At 38.3% G+C, this 27,329-nt stretch overlaps 1 protein-coding gene across 5 annotated transcripts in view; it reads left to right on the forward strand.

Moving 5' to 3' along the window:
• PDE5A (phosphodiesterase 5A) overlaps positions 1-27,329 on the forward strand; it is a 104,889-nt gene that overhangs the window by 34,877 nt on the left and 42,683 nt on the right. For all 5 annotated transcript variants that reach the window (XM_032223627.1, XM_032223628.1, XM_032223624.1 and 2 more), the window contains exons 2-3: positions 5,966-6,542; positions 10,251-10,340. In XM_032223627.1, the coding sequence (XP_032079518.1) occupies positions 5,970-6,542; positions 10,251-10,340 (663 nt within the window). In that variant the 5' untranslated portion in view covers positions 5,966-5,969. The remainder of the gene's footprint in view (positions 1-5,965; positions 6,543-10,250; positions 10,341-27,329) is intronic.

Here is a 27,329-nt window from a genome sequence, read left to right on the forward strand (position 1 = left end):
TCAATCTTTCCCAGCCTTGGAGAGAGGGATCCTGGAAGCCCAATCCTTGTATTCAGCCGTAATGAACAGTGTTGAAACAAGAGAAAGAAATGTTTTCCAGCCTCATGATCGCATCATTCCCTCTCAGAATAACTTCTATTTGGTAACTCTTAAGCTTTGTTTTACTTTTCCTATATTTTGAGCATGGGATCAGAAGGCAATAAAAATAGAAGAGTAAATAAATCTGCTTATTTTGTTTGCAGTCTTGACTTCTCTGTTTCTGTGGTTTTACTACGTTTGTCTCAATACTTACAATGAAAAATCCTTAATATTGCTAAACTACTAGCCTTGTATTATTTATAATTAGAATTTAAGCCATATAAATTAGCTTGCTAGGTGGCCAAGAATAACAATTTAACACAAGGACACATTTTTAGCTCTTGCTTTAAAAAGCAGATCATACTGTTTGCCTGAAGTAAAAATAAAAGCTGGCAAAAAGCAAGAATTGATAATTTTATACAAAAAGAATTTAGTACTGACTGTAATTTGACTCTGGTTAATGTAATGTTCATTGGAGCAACTGTCAATTTTTAATGTTGTCTTAAATTAAAACTTCAGTTGCTTCCTTGTTTGAATGCATGTGTGTGTGTGTGTGTGTGTGTGTGTGTGTGTGTGTGTGTGTATGTATGTATGTATGTATATATATATGTATGTATGTATGTATGTATGTATGTATGTATTCAAAAACAAATTAAAGTGCAATGCAGCTGATGCCTTTCCCCATGTCATGCTTTTGACTTCTTCCTGTTTCATCTGCAGAAGATAGGAAGAAAACAGACACAAAATAATCAAATTCTTTATTGGTGAAGGTATTATATATGTGGTTTCTTAGCTGTAATATTGAAATGCTAAGAATTTACAAAAATATATCTGGTTGTGATACTAATATAGCTAATCTTGTGATATGGGAAGGTATTTTATTTTGTTATACTTCATAGATAGGGTGAAATAATCTCAGATTAAATCTCTCCAGGACTGAGTTGTTGTAGAGCTGAGGTGGCAGAGTGGTTAAATGCAGCACTGCAGGCTATTTCAGTTGACTGCAGTTCTGCAGTTCGGCTGTTCAAATCTCACCCGCTCAGGGTTGACTCAGCCTTCCATCCTTCCGAGGTGGGTAAAATGAGGACCCGGATTGTTGTTGGGGGCAATATGCTGACTGTGTAAACTGCTTAGAGAGGGCTGAAAGCCCTATGAAGCGGTATATAAGTCTAACTGCTATTGCTATTGCTATACATCAGTAAATACTCAGGAATATTAGTTCCAATACTTTCTCTATACCAGGCCATGTTCTCTTGAAGAAGTTGGTGCATGGTTTGGGAGATCCTGTTGGATTTATGGCTAATGCTTAAAAAGCAGGTGGAAGCTGTGGCCACTGATAATCCTTCTTAAATCAGGATGCTCTGGTGTGAGTAGCTCATGCTTTGATCACCACTTGATTGGCTTACTGTAAATTGCTCTATGTACTAGTAAGTAGGGCATCCACCTTTAACAATGATTTCCAAGTTACAGTTGGTTCAGAAGGTGGCAGCGAAATAGCTGATGGATCAATTCAATCATGGCAGGATTACTTCTCTCATTAAGTCACTGTGCTGGTTATTAACAATTGGTAACAACCTATGAAGACTAAACAAATGAATATCTGGTAACACCAAGCACTGCCTTGCCAGAATTGAGTTTGCTTGTCTGGTGAGAACATCTCAGAAGGTCCAAGAGTCTGTCTCTACTATGAAGTGAACAGGACATGATTAAAACAATAAAGCTTAACTCTTTATCTTCTTTTTATGGAATGTAAAGCTCTTTCCTTTGTCATTTGTACAGGTTTTTTCAAAAGAGGTTTATTTCAGTGAATTTTTTATAGAGTGGGCTATAAGCCATGCAAAATAAATAATAAAATAAGAAGATAGCTGCGTCAAGTCTGAAGGAGATTTTAAAAAACCACAGAAAATAAAACTAAATTTAAGCCAACAGTAACAGAATGGCTTATAGCAATGTGGTGGCTCAGTGGCTAAGATGCTGAGCTTGTTGATCAGAAAGGTCAGCAATTCAGCGGTTCAAATCTCTAGAGCGGCGTAATGGAGTGAGTTCCCATTACTTGTCCCAGCTTCTGCCAACCTAGCAGTTCGAAAGCATGTAGAAAAGTAGAAAGTAGAAAAATAGGAACCACCTTTGGTGGGAAGGTAACAGCGTTCTGTGCACCTTCGGCATCTAATCATACTGGCCACATGACCACGAAGACGTCTTCGGACAGCGTTGGCTCTTCAGCTTTGAAGTGGAGATGAGCACCGCCCCTTAGAGTCAGAAATGACTAGCACATATGTGCAAGGGGAACCTTTATCTTTAAGAGAATGCAATAAAAGGCACTTTTAAACCAGAAGGACTAAAAGTGCTTTTTGAAGCGGTGAATACGAAGAACTCTACCTAATAGTGAATTGAGCAATGTGACCATTGCTATCCAGTATGCTATTAGTTTTAAACTTTCAATGTTTTGGTATTGTCAGATTAAGAATAGAAGAAACATTCATTGTTATATTTGCTATGCACTGAGCAGATCTTCCAAAGTTCAGTTTGATTTTGGTTTCCCTTATGACTAATTGTTAATAAGTACTGCATAAATATAAGCCTTGTTGCTAGAAAAGTGGATTGAGCTATCATGAGAAAAGAATAGCACACTGAGAAAAAATATTTTGTTTTTATCCCTAAAATCAGTTTATTTAAATGTTAGAGTTGACTGATGACATTTATATAAATGTCAAAACTCTAGGGAGGGGAATATGTTAGCTTTCCCCACTGGAAAACATCTGGTTAAAGCTACAATTCTCCATATTGATATAATGGAATAAACTGTACTGAACTTGGCAAGATATATTATGGTTAAGCATGTATTGGATTTCCTAGTGAAAAGACAAGAGTTTTTTTTTCTTTTGTGTCTGTAAAATTTGTACAGTATTATGTATAGATTATGTTTAAGTCAAACTGATTTTTCTGGCTATAAATTAACCATAGCTGGATAATACCAAGCAGAGAAAGTTAAAAGTATCAAGTTGCTAAATACTTGGCACAATTTTAAAATAGTTTTGTTATGCGAGGATAAAACAGGCAAAATCCATATTAATCTAGTTTAGTTTGACCCATTACAAATTGGGAAGAGTATTATGGGTCTCTCCAGCCCCATCTGATCCCCTCCCCCCTAATTTCAGGGGGAATGCATATACTGGTGCACATGCATAAACACAACACATTCTTTTTCCTGTAATAGGTGAATAGTGTTTTTGATACCATAATTACCGGCCTATATAGATTCCTTCCCTAATATTTGAATTCTCTTCTAGCTTTCTCTCTGCATGGTCATATCAGTTGAGTACCTTCATATTTACAGAAGGCAACAATCCTATTTGGTTATAGCTTTTTATTAAAGAAAGCAGAGGATGAATTATTGTCTTATAGGAAGGAAACAATCTATCTTTGGTGAGCATCATATTCCTGCCCACGTTCACCCCTAAAATTTGGCACAAATGAACTAGAACTCAGCTCCAGAAAGCCTGGGTATCAGTTAGTACTATTCTCTGCCCCTAACAAACCACAAACTTTTCGTTTCCATGGAAGCTTATGTCTAACTACAATCTGCAAAGTTGGCAATCGTTGTTCCACCAATTGTAAAAAAAATAAAGCTCTGAACAATCAGACCTTATAACATTACTGAATTCTAAGACCTGTACTTTGAGAAGAAGCAAATTGAATCCCATAACAGCAATCAGTTGTACTTTATTCTGAAAATGGGATAAATTCAGGAAATAGCTTTAATAATGGCATGCTTGGTATACATGCTACAGCAGAAAGATATACAGTACATCTGTATGTAAATTTTCATCTTTCCCTTCTGAATTCACCCTCAAAGCTTCTATCATGCTTCTCCACAGAGCCATCACTAAGGGTTTTTCCTTGCATAATTCAATGCTGCAGGGGTGGGTTCCTGCCAGTTCTAACCTATAGAAGAGGTTCCACAAATCTACAGTGCCGTTTAGAAACGGTTCCAGCTCCCTCCCCCTGCCCGTCCGCACATCATCAAGATGAAGAGTGAGAGGAGGAATTCTGGGAGTTGAAGTCCACAAGTCTTAAAGCTGTCAAGTTTGATTACCCTTGGGGGTTTTTTCCCTAAAAGGTTAGGGGTACAAGGGTCTTGTAACTTGACAGCTTTAAGACTTGCTTGCCTCAAATGCCAGAGTTTCTGAGTCAACATTTTGGTTGCTAAGCAAGAGCGTTGTTAAGTGAGTTTCACCGCATTTTATAACTTGGCCACTCCCACCTGGTCACATGGCTGGCAAGCCACTCCCAACCGGTCACATGGCTGGCAAGTCACTCCCACAAAGCAGGCCGCACCTACAGAAGAGGTTCTAAAAAATTTTGAAACCCACCACTGCAATGCTGTGACTCTTTTGGATTCATTTTTATAAACAGATTTTTAGCAAAATGTAGACGTGTACAGAAAAACTGTTCAGCCAAACTTTCTGTCAACCAGAATAACACCATTTCACCTCTCCTTGTCCAAGTGAAATCTTGTAGACCTGGACAAAGTGATTCTATGTAGCTATGGTGGTGGCCTGATTCACTTTGCCATAGTAAAGAAGCTGTCCATTTCATCTTAACAAATTTGGGGCCTTTGCTGCATATGAGAAGGCTGTTTTCTGCCTTCTTGCCCAATGCTGTCTGAAGTGCTTCCAGACTGGTTTGCTTTGGGATTACACACAGCTTTCATTGAAGCTGCTCAGCTTGGACATATTTAGTTCATACAACAGTTCGAGGCTGGGCACTTTCATTGCAACCCATTCTGAAAATATGACTAACTAAAAGAAGTACTGAATACTGAAATCCAGTCCTCCGTAAGTACAATCTCACTATTATCCCATGCAACTTGAATAAATAGATGTATGCTAAATAAATGAATATGTAAATAACTAGAATGTGAATAATTGACACTGGCAATACATTCCACTTTTATAATATAACATATTAATATAGTTTGATGTAGTGGTTAAGGCACCAGGTTTAGAAAACAGGAGACCATGAGTTGTAGTCCCTTCTGAACCATGAAAGCCAGCTGGGTGAATTCTCTCTCTTGGCCCAATCCTCCGCACAAGGTTGTTGTTGTGGGGAAAATAGAAGAATACAAGTGTTGGATATGTTGATTACCTTGAGCTATTTGTAAAAATAATAAAGGCAGGATACAAATGAATAAATAAAACAAAAATAAATAAAAACATTTGGAAGGTTTTGCATCATATCTTTAGAATAGTAGGGGTAATTAAAGATCTGCTTTATGTGTTGGCTATTATTTTATGTCTGAAATCTATTATATTTCTCTATTAGGAATAAGAAGGATATGTATCTAGGATTAAATGTGAAAAACGTAATCATTCAATTTGATGTGAAATGACATCCTGTTTATGAAGCATATATTTCTAAATCGGGTGTTGATAAATTGGTGTCCACCAACAGGGTGGAGGCCCCCGGGCTGAATGCGTCACGCGCAGGCCACACCTACCTCAGCTCCACAAAGGGGGGAAAAGTCATGATATGTCACGTGATGGCTGTGTGACACCACGTGTTTGACACCTGTGCTGTTTCAGCTAAAATATTTTTTTTAAATATCTTGAGATTTTAAGTTTTCAATGGTCATCTACAACATCATGGCATGCCAAAATATTTCAATGTTTTGATGACTTCTTTTTTTACCCAGGCCATTTTTGTCAACAAGGGCTTCAGAGATATTGCTGGCTTATGTTAAACATTCAAGACAGTCTCTGAATTAGTTTTAAATAGAGACCATCCTGAGGAAAAGGTTGTGGCTGTACAGATGTGCTTCTTTTCTCAATGTGTTGACGCTACTTCTACCAATTGTCTTCTTATTTACTGTCTTCTTCTCATGCAGAGAGATGGTCAATGCATGGTTTTCTGAGAGAGTTCATACTATTCCAGTGTGCAAAGAAGGAACCAAACATCACAGTGAAGCTTGTTCTTGTTCCACACGGACTGAAAGCACTAATTCCACACCACCAACTAGGAAGATATCTGCTTCTGAATTTGACAGGCCTCTTAGGCCCATTGTTATCAAAGATTCTGTTGGAACAGTGAGCTTCTTGTCAGATACTGAAAAGAAGCAACAGATGCCTCTCCAATCTCGGACACTTGGAACCAATGCAGGGGATCAGTGCTCAAGACTCTTAGAACTGGTGAAGGATATTTCTAGTCACCTGGATGTCACAGCCCTTTGCCATAAAATTTTCTTGCACATCAATGAACTCATAGCTGCCGATCGGTATTCCCTATTTCTGGTCTGTGAAGACAGTTCCAATGAGAAGTTTCTTATCAGCCGACTCTTTGATGTTGCAGAAGGTTCCACCTTAGAAGAAGCTTCAAACAACTGTATCCGCTTGGAATGGAACAAGGGAATTGTAGGCCATGTGGCAGCCTTTGGCCAGCCTTTGAATATCAAGAATGCCTATGAGGTAAATAAAGGATGCTTGCATTTGGTATATATTTGTGAATGTTTTTATCTAGAGAGGCTGCTTTTTAAATAGATTAAGAGCAGGAAAAACACACAACACATACACGGGAAGCTATACTAAATTGATCAAAAGCTGCTTAGTCCAGCATCATGTTTTTACAATTGTTAATGGGAAACCACAAGTAGGAGAGGGGAACGAAAGCACTCCTTTAAATGCATTCCCGTAGCAACCGGTAATCACTGGTTCATTTTCACCAAAATCAGAAATATCCTTTTTTTCTAGAAGACACCAAAAGCTTATATTTCATGCATCTCATAACTCCCTTTTAAGTTGTGCAAGTTTGTAATAATGTTATCATTTAAATATTTATTTAAATATTTTAAAATACTCTTTATTGCAAATTATTCCTAAAGTGGATTACAAATGTCAGTTGTAACACATCTCATTTCTTTTCAAATGTTTTACAACATCTGCTCTCATCAACCAGCCACTGTTGAAGTGATATTTAACCTGTCCTCATGATTACTGTATCAGTGTAACAATGGTTGGGTGACACTAGAAGGTGCTATAAATCAAGGTGAAGAAATGACCAAAGACTTTGCTCTCAGGTTTCTAATCTAAAACAAAGGGCACCTAAGAATAATGGAATGAAAGAAGAAAAAGAAAAGGGGCAAAGAAATCCCACAGTCTTAAGGCACCAATTATTTATATTATTTTTCTTAACGTTAAAAGAATGGCTGTTAGTCATGCATTCTGTCATGAGAACTAAATGCAGATGGCCACTAAGTAAAGGTAATCAAATAACAGTGCTTCTCTTTCTTGGTGTATAGCCTTAAGAACATAAGAATAGTATTTGGCAAGTAAATACATTCAAGGAACCACAAGCAGTAGAAGTAGTTCTTCTCTTTCATTGTTTGTTTGTTTGTTTGTTCAAGTCATGTTGTTCCCCAGCAGATAATATAACCAGAAGATACAGGAATTAAAACTAATAGACAGTGGTAAAATAATCATCTTACTTCTAAATGGGTAGTTTAACCAATTTGCGTTAATCTTACTTCTTCTGAATTTCCTTACATTTAGTTTCAGTGAGAAATTCCAAGTTCTAACATGGTATGAGGTGAAGAAAAACATTTCCTGATCGGCATTTTTCAAAGCCTTTACTATTGTATGTACCCGCCCTATAATATTTCCTGTCCCTTTTAATTTTACTTTTAGCTAAGATTCCTATGGATTACATCCAATCATTTTGGTTACCCTTTTTTATACGTTCCATCGTCCTCAGTCTCCTTCAATTGAGGTTTGTTGGAACAAAACGCTTGATCTACTTTCTTGATACTCAGATTGTTTTGAATACTTCTGTAATGACCGTGACCTGAACTGTACTTATTTACAAACTGTACTTACATATAAACTGTATTTATGTGTGTCTGCCCAATTCTAATCACCCTCTAGTTCCATAATGCTCCCCTGTTGTTCTCTGATACTCCCCAGCATGAACTTAATGTTTTTGATAGTAACTGTAAGTGAACTGATTTACTAGAGGCCCAAATCTCTGTCCTTAAACCCTGTAAACATAAAGTCACCCTAGCCCTGTTTATGCTGAGCAAAATTTATCTCACATGCTAGGGCTGGCTCTTCCTCTTCTAATGATCTCACAAGATTGCATATTTTTAAATTTCATTTTCATTTCATTTTTCATTTATTAAAATTTATAGGCCGCCCTTTTCCCTGAGGGGACTCAGGGCGGCTTACAATCACAAGGGAGGGGGGTGCAGTATCAAAAAACAAAACAAAATGTGAACAAAGAAAAATAATAAAACACAACTTTCGTTCAGCAATCAAACACTCGGGCGGGTGAATTGGGAACCTATCCCCAGGCCTGCTGGGAGAGCCAGATCTTGAGGGCTGCGCGGAAGGTCTGGATGGTGGTGAGGGTACGGATCTCAACGGGGAGATCGTTCCACAGGGTCGGAGCTGCAACAGAAAAGGCTCTCCTCCGTGTGGTCGCCAGTCGGCATTGACTGGCAGATGGGATTCGGAGGAGGCCCAGTCTGTGCGATCTAATTGGTCGAAGGGAGGTAATCGGCAGAAGGCGGTCTCTCAAGTACCCAGATCCACTACCATGGAGTGCTTTAAAGGTGGTCATCAGTACCCTGAAGCGCACCCGGAGACCAACAGGTAGCCAGTGCAGCTCGCGGAGGACGGGTGTAACGTGGGCGAACCGCGGTGCGCCCACTATCACTCGCGCGGCTGCATTCTGGACTAACTGTAGTCGCCGGATGCACTTCAAGGGCAACCCCATGTAGAGCTCATTGCAGTATTCCAGCCTAGAGATCACAAGGGCTCGAGTGACTGTTGTGAGAGCCTCCCGGTCTAGGTAGGGCCGCAACTGGCGGACCAGGCGAACCTGGGCAAATGCCCCCCTGGTCACAGCTGACAGCTGGTGGTCAAAAGTCAGCTGTGGGTCCAGGAGGACTCCTAAGTTGCGGACCCTATCTGAGGGGTATAAAATAAGATTTATAAAATAAATCTTAGCCATTCTAGTTAAATACTGTCTTTTTAGAAGTAATGGGTCTCTGGCATAGTAAGAAGTACAATTCTTCTTCTACTCAAGATGATCTGTTCCTCCTCTGCATGGTTTATATTTCACATTAGGTCTTACACTAAAAAGGATTGGGAGACATACAATATTTAGATGCAAATATGACATCTATTAAATCATAATCTCTAGAGATGTTAATTTTATGTTTTTCTCCAAATAAAATATAGAATAGTACTACGGTACAAGACTGAAATAGGTAGCCCATCACAAGTGTTTTCTCTGCACAACTTTTAACAGCTTTTATTTATTTATAAAATTAAACAATCCACATAAAATAACTGTTGAGGATGACTTTCTGGGAAATTTGGTTTACAACATTTGCTTTGATGAAGCCTGAATACTTTTATTTGGTAGCTTTGAAGAATACAAAACATTGACAGAAGAATTCTTTGTAATACAAGAGTAAGCCTTCCAAAAGATAAGTAATAAGGTATTTTAAGCCAAGTACCCATTCAAGACTTTTGGTTTAGGAAGCATTGAGAAGGAAAGGAACTAAATAGAGTACATATGTCAAAAAAAAAAAGCTTTAACTGAGAATGGGAGATTAATAAAGTGGGTAAGGAGTGTATTATACAAGTCAAGTGCAGTTACTCTTGCTTACTCTGCAGCTTTTTTACTGATCACTTGAATAGATTGTGTGAGCCACTGATGGAATGATAGTCCCTGGATCTCAGTTTATTCCAAACCTACCACTTGAAACATTATCTGTAGTTTAGTTTCCATTTATCAAGAGTACAGAGGAGAGATTCTTGATAAGCAGCAAACTTCTTTCCTTTGGGATTCTGAGCTTGGTTGTTTTCTTGCTGATTAGCACTGATGATGTTACCTAGTTTGAGTAATGAACTAAATACAAGAAAACAACCAAGCTAGAGAGCACCAAAAACCCGCCAAAGTAGACTTTGTACAGACCTTTAGGGAGAAAAACATTTTTTAAAAAGAAAATAAATTCCTAAATATGTTGAATCTTCTTACAGTCTTTCTCAGAATAGAAATATAATTTTAAGGAAGAATTGTTAGTTAGATATCCTATGGTTTTATGAAATAAGTAAATGAGAACAATTTTTGAAAAAGTGTATGCACAGTTACATATTTTCTTTTTTTGCCAGGATCCCCGATTCAATGCTGAAGTGGACCAAATCACAGGCTATAAAACACAAAGCATTCTTTGTATGCCAATAAAGAACCATAGGGAAGAGGTAAATTTGCACATCTTCCTTTTATTCCATTGTAACATTTCTAGCTTTTGATTCCTTAAACTGCTTGTTCTTTTGTCTGCCTTGCTAAAAACGTTTATTTGCATATATTCCACAGAGTAACTTTTCATCTGCTCCATAAAATATGAAGAATTGGTATACAGCCAGTTTCTCCTTTCAGTGTTGTCATTTTCCAAATAGCATTAGCCATTTTTGGCAATGTCAGTGGGTCTGTATTTTCCTTCTGTAAATATCCAAGTTTGTTTAATTCATCTTGCCTCTAGTTCAACAGATTTGGCATTCCAGTGTAGTTTTATATAAGTTATTGAGAAATCAGTAGACTATAAATGTGATAGAATTAAAAGGGGCTATTTTAGAATCTTCAACATTCATTAGAATATTCCCTAGCAAAACTGACATAAACATATAGCAACATTGTCTTCAGTTGGGGTGAAGATACATACACACAAGTGCTTCCATGTGAATTAGAATCTTCCTTCACCAGGTTTCCAGCCCTTGAAAAAACTAGGTTTGTGTTGTAAACACAGAGAGAGTCTTGTCATTACTTGACCAGCTTCATAGGAAAGTGGAGAGCTCTCACTGCTTCTCACCTGTTGAATTGAAGTCATAAAGGTGATCTCAGGGCATGTTTTGGTCCATTTGTTAATACAATGGTTTCTGTAAATCAGGGGTGTCAGACTCACATTGTCACAGTGGCATCATGTGACGTGTCGAGATTCCCCCCCCTTCGCTAAATGGTGTGGGCGGGACCAGTGCGTGATGCATCCGGCCCATGGGCCATGAGTTTTACAGCCCTGCTGATGTCAGTATTTTTAATGAAAGCTTGAAACTAAATACTGTTTCAAAATTGTTAAAACAGCAGAAAAGTCCTTATTGTAGAATTATTATTTATTAAATTTTACTTTCTGAAACTAGCCTAGAATAAAATAATTTGATGGCTCTGGCACACAAATAGCCTTTTTCTCCTTTGTTCCCGTAGAGATCGGAATGCAAGAGTGAGACTTCCTGGGAAGTATTAGAGAAAAATACTCTAAAATAACAATATAATTACCTGGAGCTTTCTTGAGGCACTTTGAAATTTCACCAGGCTTGGCAGTTTTGGTGAGGACTGTGTCTAATCCATGAACCAAGTCTTTCTGGAAGGCTGAGAACAGCCTTTTCCAAATCCTGACCCAATGCAATGTAATGTTACCCAAATTGTTTGGTTTTATTGGCGCTCAATCCCGACAAGACCGAGTGGCTATTGATGCTCCCTCCCAAAGATGGTCCAGCTATTCCATCTCTCAGCCTGGGGGGCTGAAATTATACGCCCCTCAGAGAGGGCTCGCAATTTGGGAGTCCTCCTGGATCCGCAGCTGACTTTAGAACATCATCTGTTGGCTGTGACCAGGGGGACCTTTGCCCAGGTTCGCCTGGTGCACCAATTGCGGCCCTACTTGGACCGGGACGCCCTTCGGATAGTCACTCATGCCCTCGTCACCTCAAGACCAGACTACTATAACGCGCTCTACATGGGGCTGCCCTTGAAGAGTGTTCGAAGACTTCAGCTTGTCCAGAACACAGCCACGTGAGCGATTGTGGGTGCACCTCGGTACACCCATGTTACCCCTATCCTCCGAGAGCTGCACTGGCTGCCCATTGGTCTCCAGACACGCTTCAAGGTGCTAGTGGTTACTTTTAAAGCCCTACATGGTATCGAACCTGGGTACTTGAGAGACCGCCTCCTGCCATTTACCTCCCAAAGACCTATTAGATCCCACAGAATAGGCCTCCTCCGAATTCCATCTGCCGGCCAATGTTGGCTGGCGACTCCTTGGGGGAGGGCCTTCTCTGTGGCTGCTCCGGCTCTCTGGAACGATCTCCCCGTGGAGATCCGGACCCTTCCGACCTTCCGCAAAGCAATTAAGACCTGGCTGTTCCGGCAGGCCTGGGGCTGTTGAACTATCCAGCCCCATTCGAGGTTACGGCTGTTGTACATTTTTAAATTGTTGTTTTTATTTTATTTTTTTATATCCCCTCCCTTTTTTATTGTTAGCTGCCCTGAGTCTTTCGAGAATAGGGTGGCATACAAACTCAATGAAATGAAATGAAATGAATGAAATGAAAGTGAAATTTGTTGCTTCGTGCATGCCTGTTGCATTGCAGCAATTATTCCCTAAAATTGCAAGGAAGTTCAGCAAACAATTCAAGATGAAAATAAATTTTGTTCAATTCATTATCCTAGAGCAGTGATGGCGAGTGCCGAAAAGGAAGTATGCCACTCGTTGGGGCCGCAAACTGTAAGAGGAGCTGCCCAGGGGGCATGTGCGCGCCAGAAAATGAACTTCCAGTTTCCGGTGCAGACATGCGTGCCAGCAAGCTAGTCTTCCAGTTACTGGTGCGCATGCGCACACAACGATCAGCTGGCCAGCGTGCATGCTCATGCCGGAAAAAGGAAGACCAGCTCTTTCCGTTTCCAGCACTGCCGCACACATGAAAGTCAACTAATTGTCATGCGTGAATGCACGCCAGAAACCCGGAAGAGAAATGGGTGATGCCGCACGTGCCAGGCAACATGGCTCTGCGTGGCACTTTGGGCACGTGTGCCATAGGTTTGCCATCGCAGTCCTAGAGCAAAATAGGAAAGGTGCATCTGTGGGCAACTTTCATGATGTCTGCTAATTTTATTTATTCACCTAGGTTATGCAGATCTGTTAAAAATGAGAAATACCGTATTTATCGGCGTATAACACGCACCGGCGTATAACACGCATCCCCCATTTTAACACAAAAATTTGAGTAAAAATTTTTTTCATTAAAATAAATGACTTGGAAGCTCGGAACTTAATGTTGGATTAAAATTTATAACATTAGAACATGAATTACTTCCCCACCCTCTTCTGTCACATCATTTTCCCCCCTCTGATCCCCCTGTACCACCTAATCCCCCCCCAGATCCACCTGTACAACCTAATTCCCCTGTACCACATAGTCCTGATACCACCTGTACCATATAACCCCACCCCCATATCACATACTCTTTCCCCCTGCGCCACATAACAAGCCCCCCCCACATAAACCCCTATTTCTATATGTTTTTGTTTTCACCACAGTACCTGGCCTGTGTCGCTAGCAGACTCAGGTTACTCTTTAATTGCGCTGACGAGTAACGTCCTCAGCGTAACGTCAGGGACGTCACTCGTCAGAAGTACGGTGGCCTCGGAGGGTCCTGAGGAGCAGCCTTTAAAACAGCAGCGCGGGCGGCTGCAGACTCACAGCTGATTGGGAGAATGCCGGCGCGTACACTTGGGACCAGAGAGCAGGCGGGCGGGAAGGTAAGCACCCGCAATGATGGAGAAAAAATACAGGCAGCGGGCGGCTCTCTGGCAGTTTGGGACCCGGCGTATAACACGCAGTATCGGCGTATAACACGCAGGCAGGGTTTAAGCTTGCAATTTTAGTTTTAAAACTGCGTGTTATATGCCGATAAATACGGTATATTTGTTTTTTGTCCCAGAGGTGCTTTTCCAAAAGGCAACTGGGCTTTTTTTTTGTTTGAAGAAGTTTCACTTCTCATCCAAGAACCTTCTTTAGTTCTGACTGTCAAAACTGAAGAAGTTTCTTGGATGAAAAGTGAAATGTCTTCAAAGAAAAAAAAATCCACTTGCCTTTTGGAAAAGCACCTTTGAGACAACCATGACCTGGGTGACTGAGAATGTCCATAGATATTTGTTTTTTGCTAGAAAACAAAGCTCCAACCTTGCTCATCATTTTTATTCTAATAATGTCTTTGGAACTTTCCCAGGCCATAAGCGATTTCAAGAAAATAAAACTTGGGATTGGTTGCAACCCCGTTTTGCTTGGAAAAGTGCCCACATGCCAAAAAAAAAAAAAAAAAACACCCTTGGCAATCACTAAAACTGGCCCCAAATCAACTAAAACAACTGAGTTGACCAGAATTGGGAGTGATGCTTGACTTCAAAACTCCAGGACAGAAGGTTTTGTTCCGTCTATCCTTTATTCAGACATGTGGCTAAATCAAAACAAGAACGTATCAAGGCCTTCAGTCTGCAAGACTATGTTCCTGATAGTTTAAAGTTTATGATAACTTAAAGTTCTGACTTTAAGAGGTCTTTGGTGTATGGCAGTTTTTTCTTTCCTTTTCAATAATCCCAAAGCGATCAAAGACTAATATATATTTATTTATTTGTGAAACATGTACAAGATAACAAATATAGGTATGAACATAAACATGAGCAAAGGAAGTAAATACAGATAAATGGGGATAGTAAGACAGGGATGTTAGGTACGCTAGTGCACTTATGCATGCCCCCTTTACGGATCTCTTAAGAATGGGGTGAGGTCCACGTAGACAGTTTGAGACTGAAGCTGTGGGGGATAGAGGCTGTAACAACGGGGTCGGGTAGAGCATTCCAGGCATTGGCACTCTGTTGCTGAAGTTGTATTTTCTGCAATCAAGTTTGAAGCGGTTTACCTTGAGTTTGTATCAATTGTTTGCCCATGTATTATTGTAGTTGAAGCTGAAGAAATCGTTGACAGACAAGACGTTGTGTCAGACAATTTTGTGTACTATGCTTAGATCAAACTCATCTAATATATCTGAACCATATCGTGTTGGGGAACCTGATTAATAACAGATATCTAGTCAAGCAACTTTTTAATTGGTGGAAAAACTGATGACATTTTTAGAGTGAAATAACAATTGTTTAAAATAATTACTTAGTTTGGTATAGTTCTTGACAATCAGATCATTTGCCTTCTTAAGCATAAGAAGAATACATTCCCTTTTGTATATTTTTAAAAGGAAGCATTTTGGAAAGTTTTGCAGGGAAAGCTTTTTCTTTCTCTCTGGCCTTTCAACTCTCTTACCAGAAGGTTTTCATCATTCTAACCATAATAACTAACTGACATATTTCTGGAATGAGACATGATTCCTGAATCAGCCCCTGAATTATAATATACTTCAGCTATCTTTCATGCTACTTCCACTATCATATAAGAAATCGCTAGTTCATTGTCTCCATCACACCAGAAACAAAAACAAAAAACCCCTAAAAAAGGCCGAGTATTAGGAAGAGTTAAAGGAACTTGCTTCTCTTCAAGCTGTCACCAGTGCCATCCAAAGATATCATGCCTTTCAGCAGTTGCTAATCAACCACAAGCATATTTTCACAGTCACACCTAACTCTCTAACAAGTGATGCCTCAGTGTCTTGGCCATCTGGATGCATGTAGTGCCAACAATTCAATGTGCTGTGCATTTGTTCAAGAAAAGTGCTGAAGGCAATAACCTTGTTGCATAAGGAGAACTATGTGTTAAAAAAGAGACAAAACTATGCCTATATTTTGTTTTTTTGGTAGAGAGAAAAAAAACAAGATGAATGGTACACATTTGAACAAGAATAAAAATGGAATATCAGATAAATCTGGTTCTATCTGCTTCAAGCTTTTCTCCTCCTTAGTAGCGTAATAATGCATAAAATAAACCTAAACGTGATATCCAGCATGGCACTTACTGTAGTTATACAGTATATTATTGCAGTTCCTAAATGCTGTCCTTCAGGGTTAATTGGAATTTTGCAGGTACTAATAAAACAACTGCAAAATCTAAATATTTAATATTAAAGAATCACTTCAAAAAGATTATTTTTGAAATGCTAATTCTGTTAATTATTCTGTTTAATTTATTGATTGAATTTTCTTTTACCCAAGCAGGCCTGTATATTCTTAATATCAGAAGAACCCATCCTAATTTTTACCCTTTTTTTGGTCCCAGTGCCTGTCTTATGCTTTTGAGGGAGTTAACCGTCTCTAGACAGGCTATGTCCATTGGATCATTGCTTCAGAGACAGTTTGTTATATAAACAAAGAAAAAGAATGACCATGGGTAGGCAAAAAAAGCAGTGAGACCCAGAGCTATTTCTAACTTCCTGCCGGCTTCCCAATTGAGTTTCCTTTGGGAAGCTGGCAGGGAATATAGAAATCTTCTTTCCTTCCCTCCCTCCCTCCCTCCCTCCCTCCCTCCCTTCCCCAGGAATAATACACAGTGTTTTTTTTTTTTTTTTAGTTTCCCTTTATTTGTATGCCGCCCTTTTCCCTGGGGGGACTCAGGGCGGCTCACAGTTCAAAAAGGGGGGGGGGAAGGACAAACAATTTTACAACATGAAGACAATACAACATATTAAAAAGAAAGCACAACAGTCACACAATTCGGGTGGGGTTAGAGTCTTAACCCCAGGCCAGCCGGGACAGCCAGATCTTTAAAGCGGCGCGGAAGGACTGGAGGGTGGTGAGGGTCTGAATCTCCACGGGGAGTTCGTTCCAGAGGGTCGGAGCAGCCACCGAGAAGGCTCTCCTCCGGGTAGTTGCCAGTCTGCACTGGCTGGAAGATGGAATTCGGAGGAGGCCTAATCGATGCAATCGTATCGGTCTAGTGGAGGTAATTGGCAGTAGGCGGTCTCTCAAGTACCCAGGCCCACTACCATGAAGGGCTTTGTAGGTGATAAGTAGCACCTTGAAGCGCACCCGGAGATCAACAGGCAGCCAGTGCAGCTCGCGGAGGATAGGTGTTATGTGGGTGAAGCGAGGTGCACCCACAATCGCTCGCGCGGCCGCATTCTGGACTAGCTGAAGTCGCCGAATGCTCTTCAAGGGCAGCCCCATGTAGAGCACATTGCAGTATTCCAGCCTATAGGTCACAAGGGCACGAGTGACTGTTGTGAGGGCCTCCCGGTTCAGGTAGGGACGCAACTGGTGTACCAGGCGAACCTGGGCAAATGCCCCCCTGGTCACAGCTGACAAATGATGTTCGAAGGTCAGCTGTGGGTCCAGGAGGACTCCCAAGTTGCGAACCCTGTCTGAGGGGCGTACAGTTTGACCCCCCAGCCTGAGAGATGGAACACTTGGCCAATTCGCGGGAGGGAAACACAGCAGCCACTCGGTCTTTTCTGGATTGAGCATAAGCTTGTTGACCCCCATCCAGTCTTTATATAAACAAAGAAAAAGGTCTTTCCCTTCCCCCAGGAAGGTAAATTGCTGTTGCTGGGTGGGAGGGAGCCGGGGATTGTGAGATTGCCTGGGAAACTGTCATGGAACTTTGAAAATGAAGACTATGTGACTACAGCAAACCAGCCACTGCTAATGCATTGAAGCAGCCACAACTTCTCCAAATTTGATTTCTAAGGAATAGTGGGTCCTAGAATTTTGAACACATATTAAGTTAGTCCATATGAGGTATCTTAGCTCAAAAATTGTTGTCCTATGATGCATTGTTTCGCTCACTTAAAAAAGCACGACAACAATAGTTTTAGTGGTATATAGAGATGGACATATGGAGAATAGCAGATTAACTGGCTTGAAACTGATAATACTGTTACAATTTAATGCCTCTTTATGTCTTTTGAAAGTGGAGATGTACTTATTATTATTATTATTATTATTATTATTATTATTATTATCTTTCCAATAAAAATGAAAAATGGCACCTTCTTTACTTTATTATCAATGGTCTGGAATGCCCTCCATAAAAGATATTCAGATGAAAAAATTATTCAATTCCTGTTAAACCTTGCATAAGTTTCACCTGTTTAAGTTGTTTCTCTTGTCAATTGAGTTTTGTCAAATGTTATCATACCAGGCATTTTTATTGTGCTTCACACACACATACACACACCGTTTTTATTTTGAGAATCTTTCATGACCTTGTCTGAGGCTGAAGAACAAGGTAAACATAATTTTATAACTACAGTATATTTGGATCCCAACTGTTTTTCTTATGAACGTCTACAGAACATGCAGTTTTATTGAAGCTCTGAACCAATATTGGCAGTAACTTTGAAAATCTTTGGTATGGCGGGCACTCAGGAAGTCATCAAGAATCAGAAAATGGGATACGTGAGCCTTATTCCCTTGGACAGACAATTGTTCTTTGCTCAGTTTTGTAGGAAGAACTTGTTTAAAACAGTAAACTAAATTATAAGAACAGTAGAGAGGTTTCTGTGAGCAACGTGGACTGTATACCATTGCCCATTCTGCTGAATCAGTTGAAACGTGTCTCTTCATTTGTATAAATGCCATTATAGCTCTTTATTCAGAACTTGCTTTTTTTTGCAAAGTTCAAACATTTATTTCTCTTGTTTATTTTCTATATTGATAATTCTTTAATCTGGCATTGATACAATGGAATATTAAAACATAATATTCAGTAACCAAACAATTGTGAACATAATACTGATTTTGCATTTAAAGCAGTTATTTCGTTTTTAAAGTCTGACCACAGTAAGGAGATTGTTTGCTTATTATTTAGAAACAGAAACAAAAAGAGGTGAGGCTAGAGTATGCTTGTTAGAGAGTAGACATAATGAAGCCGATGAATATCTTTATACACATTCTCATATTCTGTAGGAGATAAACAGAAGAGAAACTGTCTAGAATTCCTCTAGAGTGACATGATAAAGAAGGAAAATTCCTTGAAAGGTCATTATTAATAAATAGCTAACTGGTTTGAACAATGTTTTCAAGTTTAATATCCAACAGGACCATAGCTGTAAAAAACAGTGCAATTTAAACGGAATGCAAATTTTATTTTAAAAGATGCATTTCTGTCCAATGGAGGCATTTTTGGATTTAGCAAAGTTTTCCCCTAAGTGTCTTTATTGAAGTCATCTCAGGAAGTAACAAAATAAAAAACAGACATGCTTAGCTCAGTAATAACATAGGGTAAAAAAAGGACAGATGTTCCCTCTGGAATTAGAAGTAATTTTTTAACAGAATGAAATCTGAGATCTGTATGTACAAGAATGCAACACGAAACATCCAAATTAAAATAAAACGTTGAATGCATCTAGCAATGCTAAAGAAATATCTCTGGTCTGTGGAGGAAGGCTTTGGGGAATAGAGAAAAATGGTGTGGTTTTTTTAGTTGTTTTTTTTGTGGGAGCTAAAAAGTCAGTTTCTTATTTTAAGCCAAAAAAAAAAGTAGCATTACTCCGTAGCATATGATACACAATAAAAAGCTTCATTTTTGAAATAAATGAAACTTCTGAAAAAAAGCAGTGATAAATAAATCACTTAAAAGAAAAATAAAGGAAACAATCATAGCTTGATGGACATTACCATCAGGAAGCTAAAATAACTTTCAAAGCAGAACAGATGAAGACATTTATAGACTAAACCACATTTAATATTAAATAAGACAAAATCAAGCTATTTTCAGAAATGCAGCTTGTACTCTATTAAGAGGGCCTGTTGAGTAAAATGTGGAATATAAACAGAATGATGACAATTATGAGTGTGAGGATGAAAGGAAAAGAACACTATTTAGGAGCTACAGTGGTGCAGTGGTTAGAAAGCAGTACTGCAGGCTACTTCTGCTGACTGCCAGCTGCCTACAATGTGGCAGATCGAATCTCACCAGGCTTAAGGTTTGACTCAGATTTCCATCCTTCCGAGGTGGGTAAAATGGGACCCAAATTGTTGGGGGCAAGATGCTGAGTCTGTAAACACACTTAGAGAGGACTGTAAAAGCATTGTGAAGTGATATATGTCTAAGTGCTATTGCTACTTAATCCTCCCCTAATACAAATCTAGGCTTTGACTCCTGATTCCACTTGTATCGCAGTTGGGAGCAATGAGGGAGAGATCCATATAATAACAACAATTAAATAAACTTAAATAATCACATGGGTCACGCAATTACACTGCCCTGGTAACAAAATAGTAGCTTAGTATTAAATCGTAGAAGAAGAAAAATAAAATGGGTGGAATAAAAAAGATTGCAAAAATGCCAAAATGTGTTTTGCATTTAACATTCTTGTCTCCTGACTTGTTTCCTGATTCTGCTTTAGAATCACTTTAGAAACACTTTGGATGTAATAGATTAAATATATAACAATTCTAGGCCTGGTCAATATGACATGATGGCAACAGGCATCTTAAACAATTTTGACCACGCGGTGGTAAACACAGTATAATAAAAGGTTGCAATTTAACTGTCATAGCTACAGGAATCCTCCATGCTATACTGTTTGCTCCATTATGGTCATATTTCAGATCAAATAAAATCTTTATTCCAGTCATAGACTAGCATAATTTTAATCGTGCTTCTTAACTGTAAGCTGTTTCCCTCTACTCTGTTCTGTGGCTTATGTGTCAGCCTCACTAAGTAATTAGAAAACAACTCCACAGGAAGGTTAAATCAGAAATAAATAAATAAATAAAATAACAAATAAATAAGACCATGTTTCCTGAGACTGGCTATTATAACAGATTCTTCCCAAATCTGATTGCAAATATGACCTATCTCATAAAATCCTGATTTCTGAAAAATTCCAAACAAATTAAGATTAAGTTGTAATGAGCTTTACGTTGGAATCTGAAGAGATCTGGAAGCCTTTCTCAGTGTACCACTAAGTATATTTAAAGCTTGCCATGGATTTGGACACTGGATTATATCTTGACAATAACGGTTATTTTCACAATATAACTCAGAATCAATAAATCCTTTAAAGTAGAATAATGCTAACAACCACCATGCGAACATGTACTCAAAATCATCTTCTTTTTGTCACAAGCCATCTTATAACAAATCCAAGTATCTACGCTTGAATTCAAACAATGAATGAAATTGCATAGGTTTTACACCCTAATAGTAATACTTCTCTTCCTCCAGCTGAATGGATTTTTGGTCCTAAATTACATACTCCCCCCCCTTTTTTTTTTACTGTTTCCTCGAGGCTCTTTAACACCACAAGTTTCTCTTTCATGGTAGGAACTCTTTTATATAGAGGAGAATGTTCTCTTTTTTTTGGATTCTTTAGGGATCCAGTGATACAATTGAAAGGCTTCAAGTTTCTGTGGTTTAGAGCTAATAAAAGTGAAAAATACAGGGTTGTGAGACAACAGCTGCAGGTTAGCTGTGCATGGTAGATTTCTACCAAACACACTGGGGAAGTTAGAAAGTTACTTCAATTGTAGGTACTTGCATGTTCAATTAAATTGAATCTCTCCCTTCTTTTTCTATTCTTGGAAAGGCGATCTGTTGGGAGTGGGGAAGCAATGAAACATACATTGTAATTCCACAGTGCAAGTCTATAAAGTTATGTACTTGTGCCTCACGTTAAGATGCAAAGGCATAGAAAAAACTAGGGTTGGTGTACGATTTCACACCGCATTTTGCCCATCTCTCATGATTGGATGAGAGGACAAAGTCACCGCATTTTGCATTCATTTTCATGCCATTGCTTTCTACATTTCTACTGACAGCTACAGAGTCAAATTATTCTTGTTGAAGTTGCTTTAAAGAGCCAACTCTTTAATGTAATCATTGCACCTTGCAAGAATCAGTTTCTGGATTAATTTTTGCTGTATGTAAACTGCCCAGGTATCACAACAAAATGTGAAAGTATACAGCTAGATCTTTTGGAAAAAGCTAGTAAAAGCTGGTCTATTAGTTACAGCTGTGGGTGCAACATATTTAGGATTGGTTTGCTTGATATAGATTTGCGTTGAAGAAATAGAAGAATTGCAGCGTGTGAACTATAAATGTATAATAACAGGAGTTGATGGAAAGCTGAGGGGTGATTTCTTTTGTGAAATGCAGGATTATCTATTCTGTGTGGTGCCTGTTTTATGGAGATAAAAGAATTTGTTACATAGTGATCTGAACTATATGTTCTTTGAGCTATGATATAAATTTTATTACTATAGAAATGTTTTAAGCAAATCCTGTTAGGGAGTTTGGGAGCAATTCAGCAATGTGCAAAATAGTGATGCTACATTTTTCATACACATTCTTTTAGTAGAATCAACACCCAGTTGTTGGTTTTGTTTGTTTGAATATATTCTTTAAGAGGCATGACTTTTTGAAAAGCCCAGAGGACTTTATCATTAACCATGAAAGACTAGAGTTTGGGTTTTATGCATTAGATTGGGGAATAAGCATTTTATTTAAAATGATTTCAATGCTAACCACAGAACAATGAACATATTTGGGCTGCCAGTACCTTAGAAGATTGATGTGTGCTATAAATCATCATTTAACCACCAAGATATTGAAAACGTTTTTCCATTTTTACAACTTGGCTATTGGAGCTTTGGTGCTTAATGGTAAACCTACTTTCCATATGTGTGCCTAGCAAAAGATCTTCTCTTGAGGTCTACTTTAATCATAGAAGGCCTTGTTCCTGTTTCATATCCCTTCCAAACTTCAGTGGCCACAAATAATTCTATTTTGGATGAACTCTGCGCAAGAACCTGTTGCTAATGTGCTAAGTCACTAGACTGAATTATAACTTTATTTATTGTATATTTTTTGTGGTTTCCTAAGAGCTCAACTCATAAGCAACAATAAACAATTCCCCCCACCTCACAACCACCATTTGTGGTTAAACATCTCTGTTATTGGTATTGGGGTTCTAGCCATTAAGACTCTATATGAGGAACATGGAAAATGCTCATATCTTCAAATTTCAACATACGTATTTTTAAATTATAATTTTAAATTGTATCCTTAGCAGATGAGAAGGCTATATATAACAAAAATATAAATTAAAATTTACCATAAAAACAAGGTAGTCATGAGAAAAATAAAAAAAAATATACCATTAAAATCCCAATAGTAAAAAGTAGTCTTACTTGCTCATCCAAACTGAGCATGGTAGGGACAGTGTACATTGTGATTCATACTGTACCTATTTCATATCAATGTATATGATGCCATGATACACAGTTCATCATTTTAATCAGGAACAGATGCCTACATTTCTCAGAAGTGTGCTATTACAGAAAAGATTTTTTCCAAATATCTGGTGATCCAACCTCTAAGTTAGAAGTTGACAATCTTTTAAATAACCCTACTACAATCACAGTCTTAAACAATGGCCTAAATGTCACCTCAATTTTAAAATTCCTTCACTTTCTGAGTGTGTCAAACCTCAAGAGATTTGACCAGTTTTCAGGCTAACACCAAAATGTTGTGAATTGTTGTGATCTTGTTTAATCATTTAAAATTTTGTAATCTAACCATTTTTATTTTATTTTAGGGGATTACATGTGCTATTTTAGGGTATATCAAATGATCCAGAACTGTGAAGTTATGGTATTGTACTTGAGACAGAAGTATGCATGACAAAATGACTAATGATGATCATAAATTGCTACTAACTATATATAAATAGGCTTTTTTCAACATATGTATTAATTCTTCCATTTTTAATAGTCACGTGTTTACTGTTAGATTCATATATGGGTTTAATTAGAGTATAATAAAGACCCATTTATACACTTATCCTTACTTGTTGGTTCTTGCTTCATTTTTTGGTTAGTCATATCTTTTAGACTCCACTTACATGGTGATGGATCATCCATTGATGTAGTTTTTTACTAATCTGGATCCTACTTGCAGCTAAAAAGTAATCTGCCTGCTTCTTTCAAACATTCCCAGATATTTCTGAATATTGATCCATTTTTCAAAATGCAATCTTCTCTCTCGCCAGCAGCTGTGTCATCTCTCTTATTAGAATCTTTTCAGAATTTATCATTTCTTGCCGCACTCTGTAGCTTGAAGGATCTCTCATGCAATTTTGTCGCTCTTTAATTGTATAACATAGGCTTAACTTTGGTTATCACACTTGTTTCTGGATATATTTGTCTTCTTAGTTTCATTTTTTCACGCTTTTTTTCCTTCCTGCATCTTGAAGTTGAAAGAAAGGCTCCAAGTTGTCAAAAACACTTTTCCAGCTTCCCTTCTTTTCACTTTCGCTCATATTTAGTCCATTGATAGATTCATCTGAACATCTTGTCTTTATTTTCTATATTTCCATTCTCTTCTTTAATCTCTGGGGCTCCAACCCCCTCCTCTTTAACTGTAGCACCCATAAACTGTCCCATTTCTTGTCAAATCTCTTAAGTCCTTCTGCAATATTTTGAAGTCAGCCAGGATGTTTTGGATTATTAAATTTTCTGCCTCTGAATATTGATCCATTTTTCAAAATGCAAAGAAATATAAAGGAAAGAAATAGGAAGAGGAATCTGCCACTCTAGCCTGTCAAAATTTTAGGAAATATGTCTGTATTTATTTTGAATCTTAAACACCAGTTCTTTCAAGGTTTTTTTAAAATAGGAGGGTTTTTATTCTTGCTTGTCTTTTTCCTCTCTTGCCAAAATATTACCAGAAGCACTAACAAAAACAAGTTTCGTGCTTTTCAAGTTCTCCAAACCCTTTGCAAGGTCAGTGAAACCAAGTGAAGCAGAACAAAAGATACACTGTAACCAAAACAGAAACAAAGTTCAGACTTTGCTTCCAGGTGGCAGATTCAATAATAGTCAATTGTTGTTGGTTTTTTTTTTGCTTTCCCTTAAATATCTTTCATATAGTTTTAACCAATAGGAGGAAAAAATTGTTGAAGTAAGAAAATAAGTTTAATTTAGCCAACAAAAAAAAAGGTAGTAAAAGGAAAAAAATAGAAAAAAGAGATCAGTCCATAGACTACAAGCAGGGATACAGGAAATGTTGCAATTACTTCAATCCACAAAACATTGTTACTATCTAGAGCAGGAAATCTTCTAATAGCAGTCCAATAAGTGTCAAGAGCGCCACTTTATCTTACTTTGGGGACTGGATGTTATTATTATTTTTTAAAAAATTCTTAACACGGATCTTCTGAAAGTAAAAAAAGAAAAAAAACCTCACCAGATGGAACACTTTTGCTTCGTCTCTTCCTTCAGGAGCCGGTCTCCGACTATGCCAGCCTGGGGGCTGCCTGTTTGTCCTCAATTGGAAGCGCTACCCTTGGGTCAAACAGGGACTTTGCGATGTCCCTGTGACCAGCAAGGCTTTGGCTTCCCTGTCGCTGTCTCTTCGGGACGGTTTAGGTCCTACCAGACCGTCCAAAGACAAAAGTTTCATCGACAGATCCAGACTGTCGGGTCTGTGCGATTGTGTCGTCGCAACATGGTTTCTCCCCTCTGCCTTTTTAACTTTTGTAATATGTGTTTTTTTAAATGTTGTACGCCGCCCTGAGTCCTTTGGGAAAAGGGCGGCATATAAATCCAATAAACAAACAAACAAACAAACAATCAGTGGTTCCCAACGTTGGGCCCACGCCTCTTAGGAAGGCATTTTGATTTTTAATGGGGGAAATTTTACCTTGTTTACACCAAGTTAATGGTCTTTTTAGGCTTCCTCCCTGTGAGTAGGAGTTCACTTTTTGAATAGTAAGATGATATGTCACCCGGGGGGGGGGGGGGAATCAGAATTTTAGAGATGCTTAGGTGGGGCATGGCCAAAAAATCTAGATACTGTTTGGCTGCTCAGATTTTCAGAAGAAAGGACAAATGCATCCAGGTTTTGGGATACATTTAGGCAGAAGATAGTAATAGAATAATACAGCTAAAGAATGCTTTTTTTAGTTCTATAAATCTCTTTGGGAGGACTTAGCATGCTAAAAGCATTACATATGAGTAATATTTCTTTGAATCAACAGAATAATCTGGTGACAACTTTGCTTCAAACCTCTCAATATTTTATAGGTTTTATTATTTTTAGGAATAGTTCTCTTGTTGACTCAGCCTTCCATCCTTCTGAAGGTTGGTAAAAGAGGACCCAGTTTGTTGTGGGCAATATGCTGAATCTGTAAACTGCTTAGGGAGGACTATAAAGCACTATGAAGTGATATATAAAGTGTTATGGTATATAGAGGTTGTAATAGTATTCTTGTTTGTCCTGGAAGGTGATTGAAAGATCATTGAATTGGCCAATCAATGTAAATACAAATAGAAAGACTGGATAATGTGAAATAACTTTTCATCTTTGGTAACTTATGGCTGAATGAAAACTGTGTCTGACGCCTTCCTTCCCTTGCTCTTTTTTAAAAAGTGGTTTCTTGTTCTGCAAAGAAAAGGGGAAGGCTGAAAATAAACGGGGTTAGGCTGATTACAGGTGCAGAGCTATTTCTGTTGGGAAAACTCATTTGACACAATAGGAGCAACAATATGCGAATACTTCTATAAATGTATCTTTGTATGACTTCCAATTTATGCTCCCAACACATATAATTTTATTTTAATAAACATAAAATCTGATAGACTTATTATTTGTACACAAAAATGTTAGACATTTCAAGCTATTCAAAATAGTTGAATAGTTGCCTAGAAACATTAAAGAAACAAGGGAAGCACACATCTGCCAGGGAAACAAAAACGTTTTTGAATGTGATTTCCTTTTTAATACAGGTAATCCTCAACTTACAAGCAGACATTTAGTGAGTCTTCAAAGTTACAATGGAACTTTAAAAAGTGACTTATGAGCATTTTTCACACTTAACAATCATTGCAATATCCCATGGTCACATGATCAAAATTCAGACACTTGGCAACTGGCATGTATTATGACGGTTGCAGTGTCCTAAGGCCATGTGATCGCCTTTTGCAACCTTCCGACAAGCAAAGTCAATGGGAAAGTCAGATTCACTTAACAATTCTGTTACTAACTTAACAACTGCGCAATTCCCTTATCAATTGTGGCAAGAAAGATTGTAAACTCACCTAATGACTATCTTGCTTAGCAATGGAAATGTTGGGCTCAATTGTGATTATTTCAGAGGTGGCACAGTGGTTGGAGTGCAGCACTGCAGGCTACTTTAGCTGACTGCTAGCTGCAGTTTGGCAGTTCAAATGTCACTGGCTCAAGGTTGACTCAGCCTTCCATCTTTCCGAGGTCGGTAAAATGAGGACCTAGATTGTTGGGGGCAATAGGCTGATTCTGTAAACGCTTAGAAATGGCTGTAAAAGCACTATGAAGTGGTATATAAGTCCTATTGCTATTGCTAATACTGGCAGGTTCATAAAAAGCTTTTTGAATTTTGCTGTGCATATTATAATACTTTTAATTTCAGACAAGCAAAATAAAAGTGCTTCAATTACAGTCCATATTTATGCAAAAGTTGGAACTATCTTTTAATTCACACTAGTCCTA

The sequence above is a fragment of the Thamnophis elegans genome, chromosome 9 (genome assembly GCF_009769535.1).
Source record: "Thamnophis elegans isolate rThaEle1 chromosome 9, rThaEle1.pri, whole genome shotgun sequence".
NCBI lineage: Eukaryota > Metazoa > Chordata > Lepidosauria > Squamata > Colubridae > Thamnophis > Thamnophis elegans.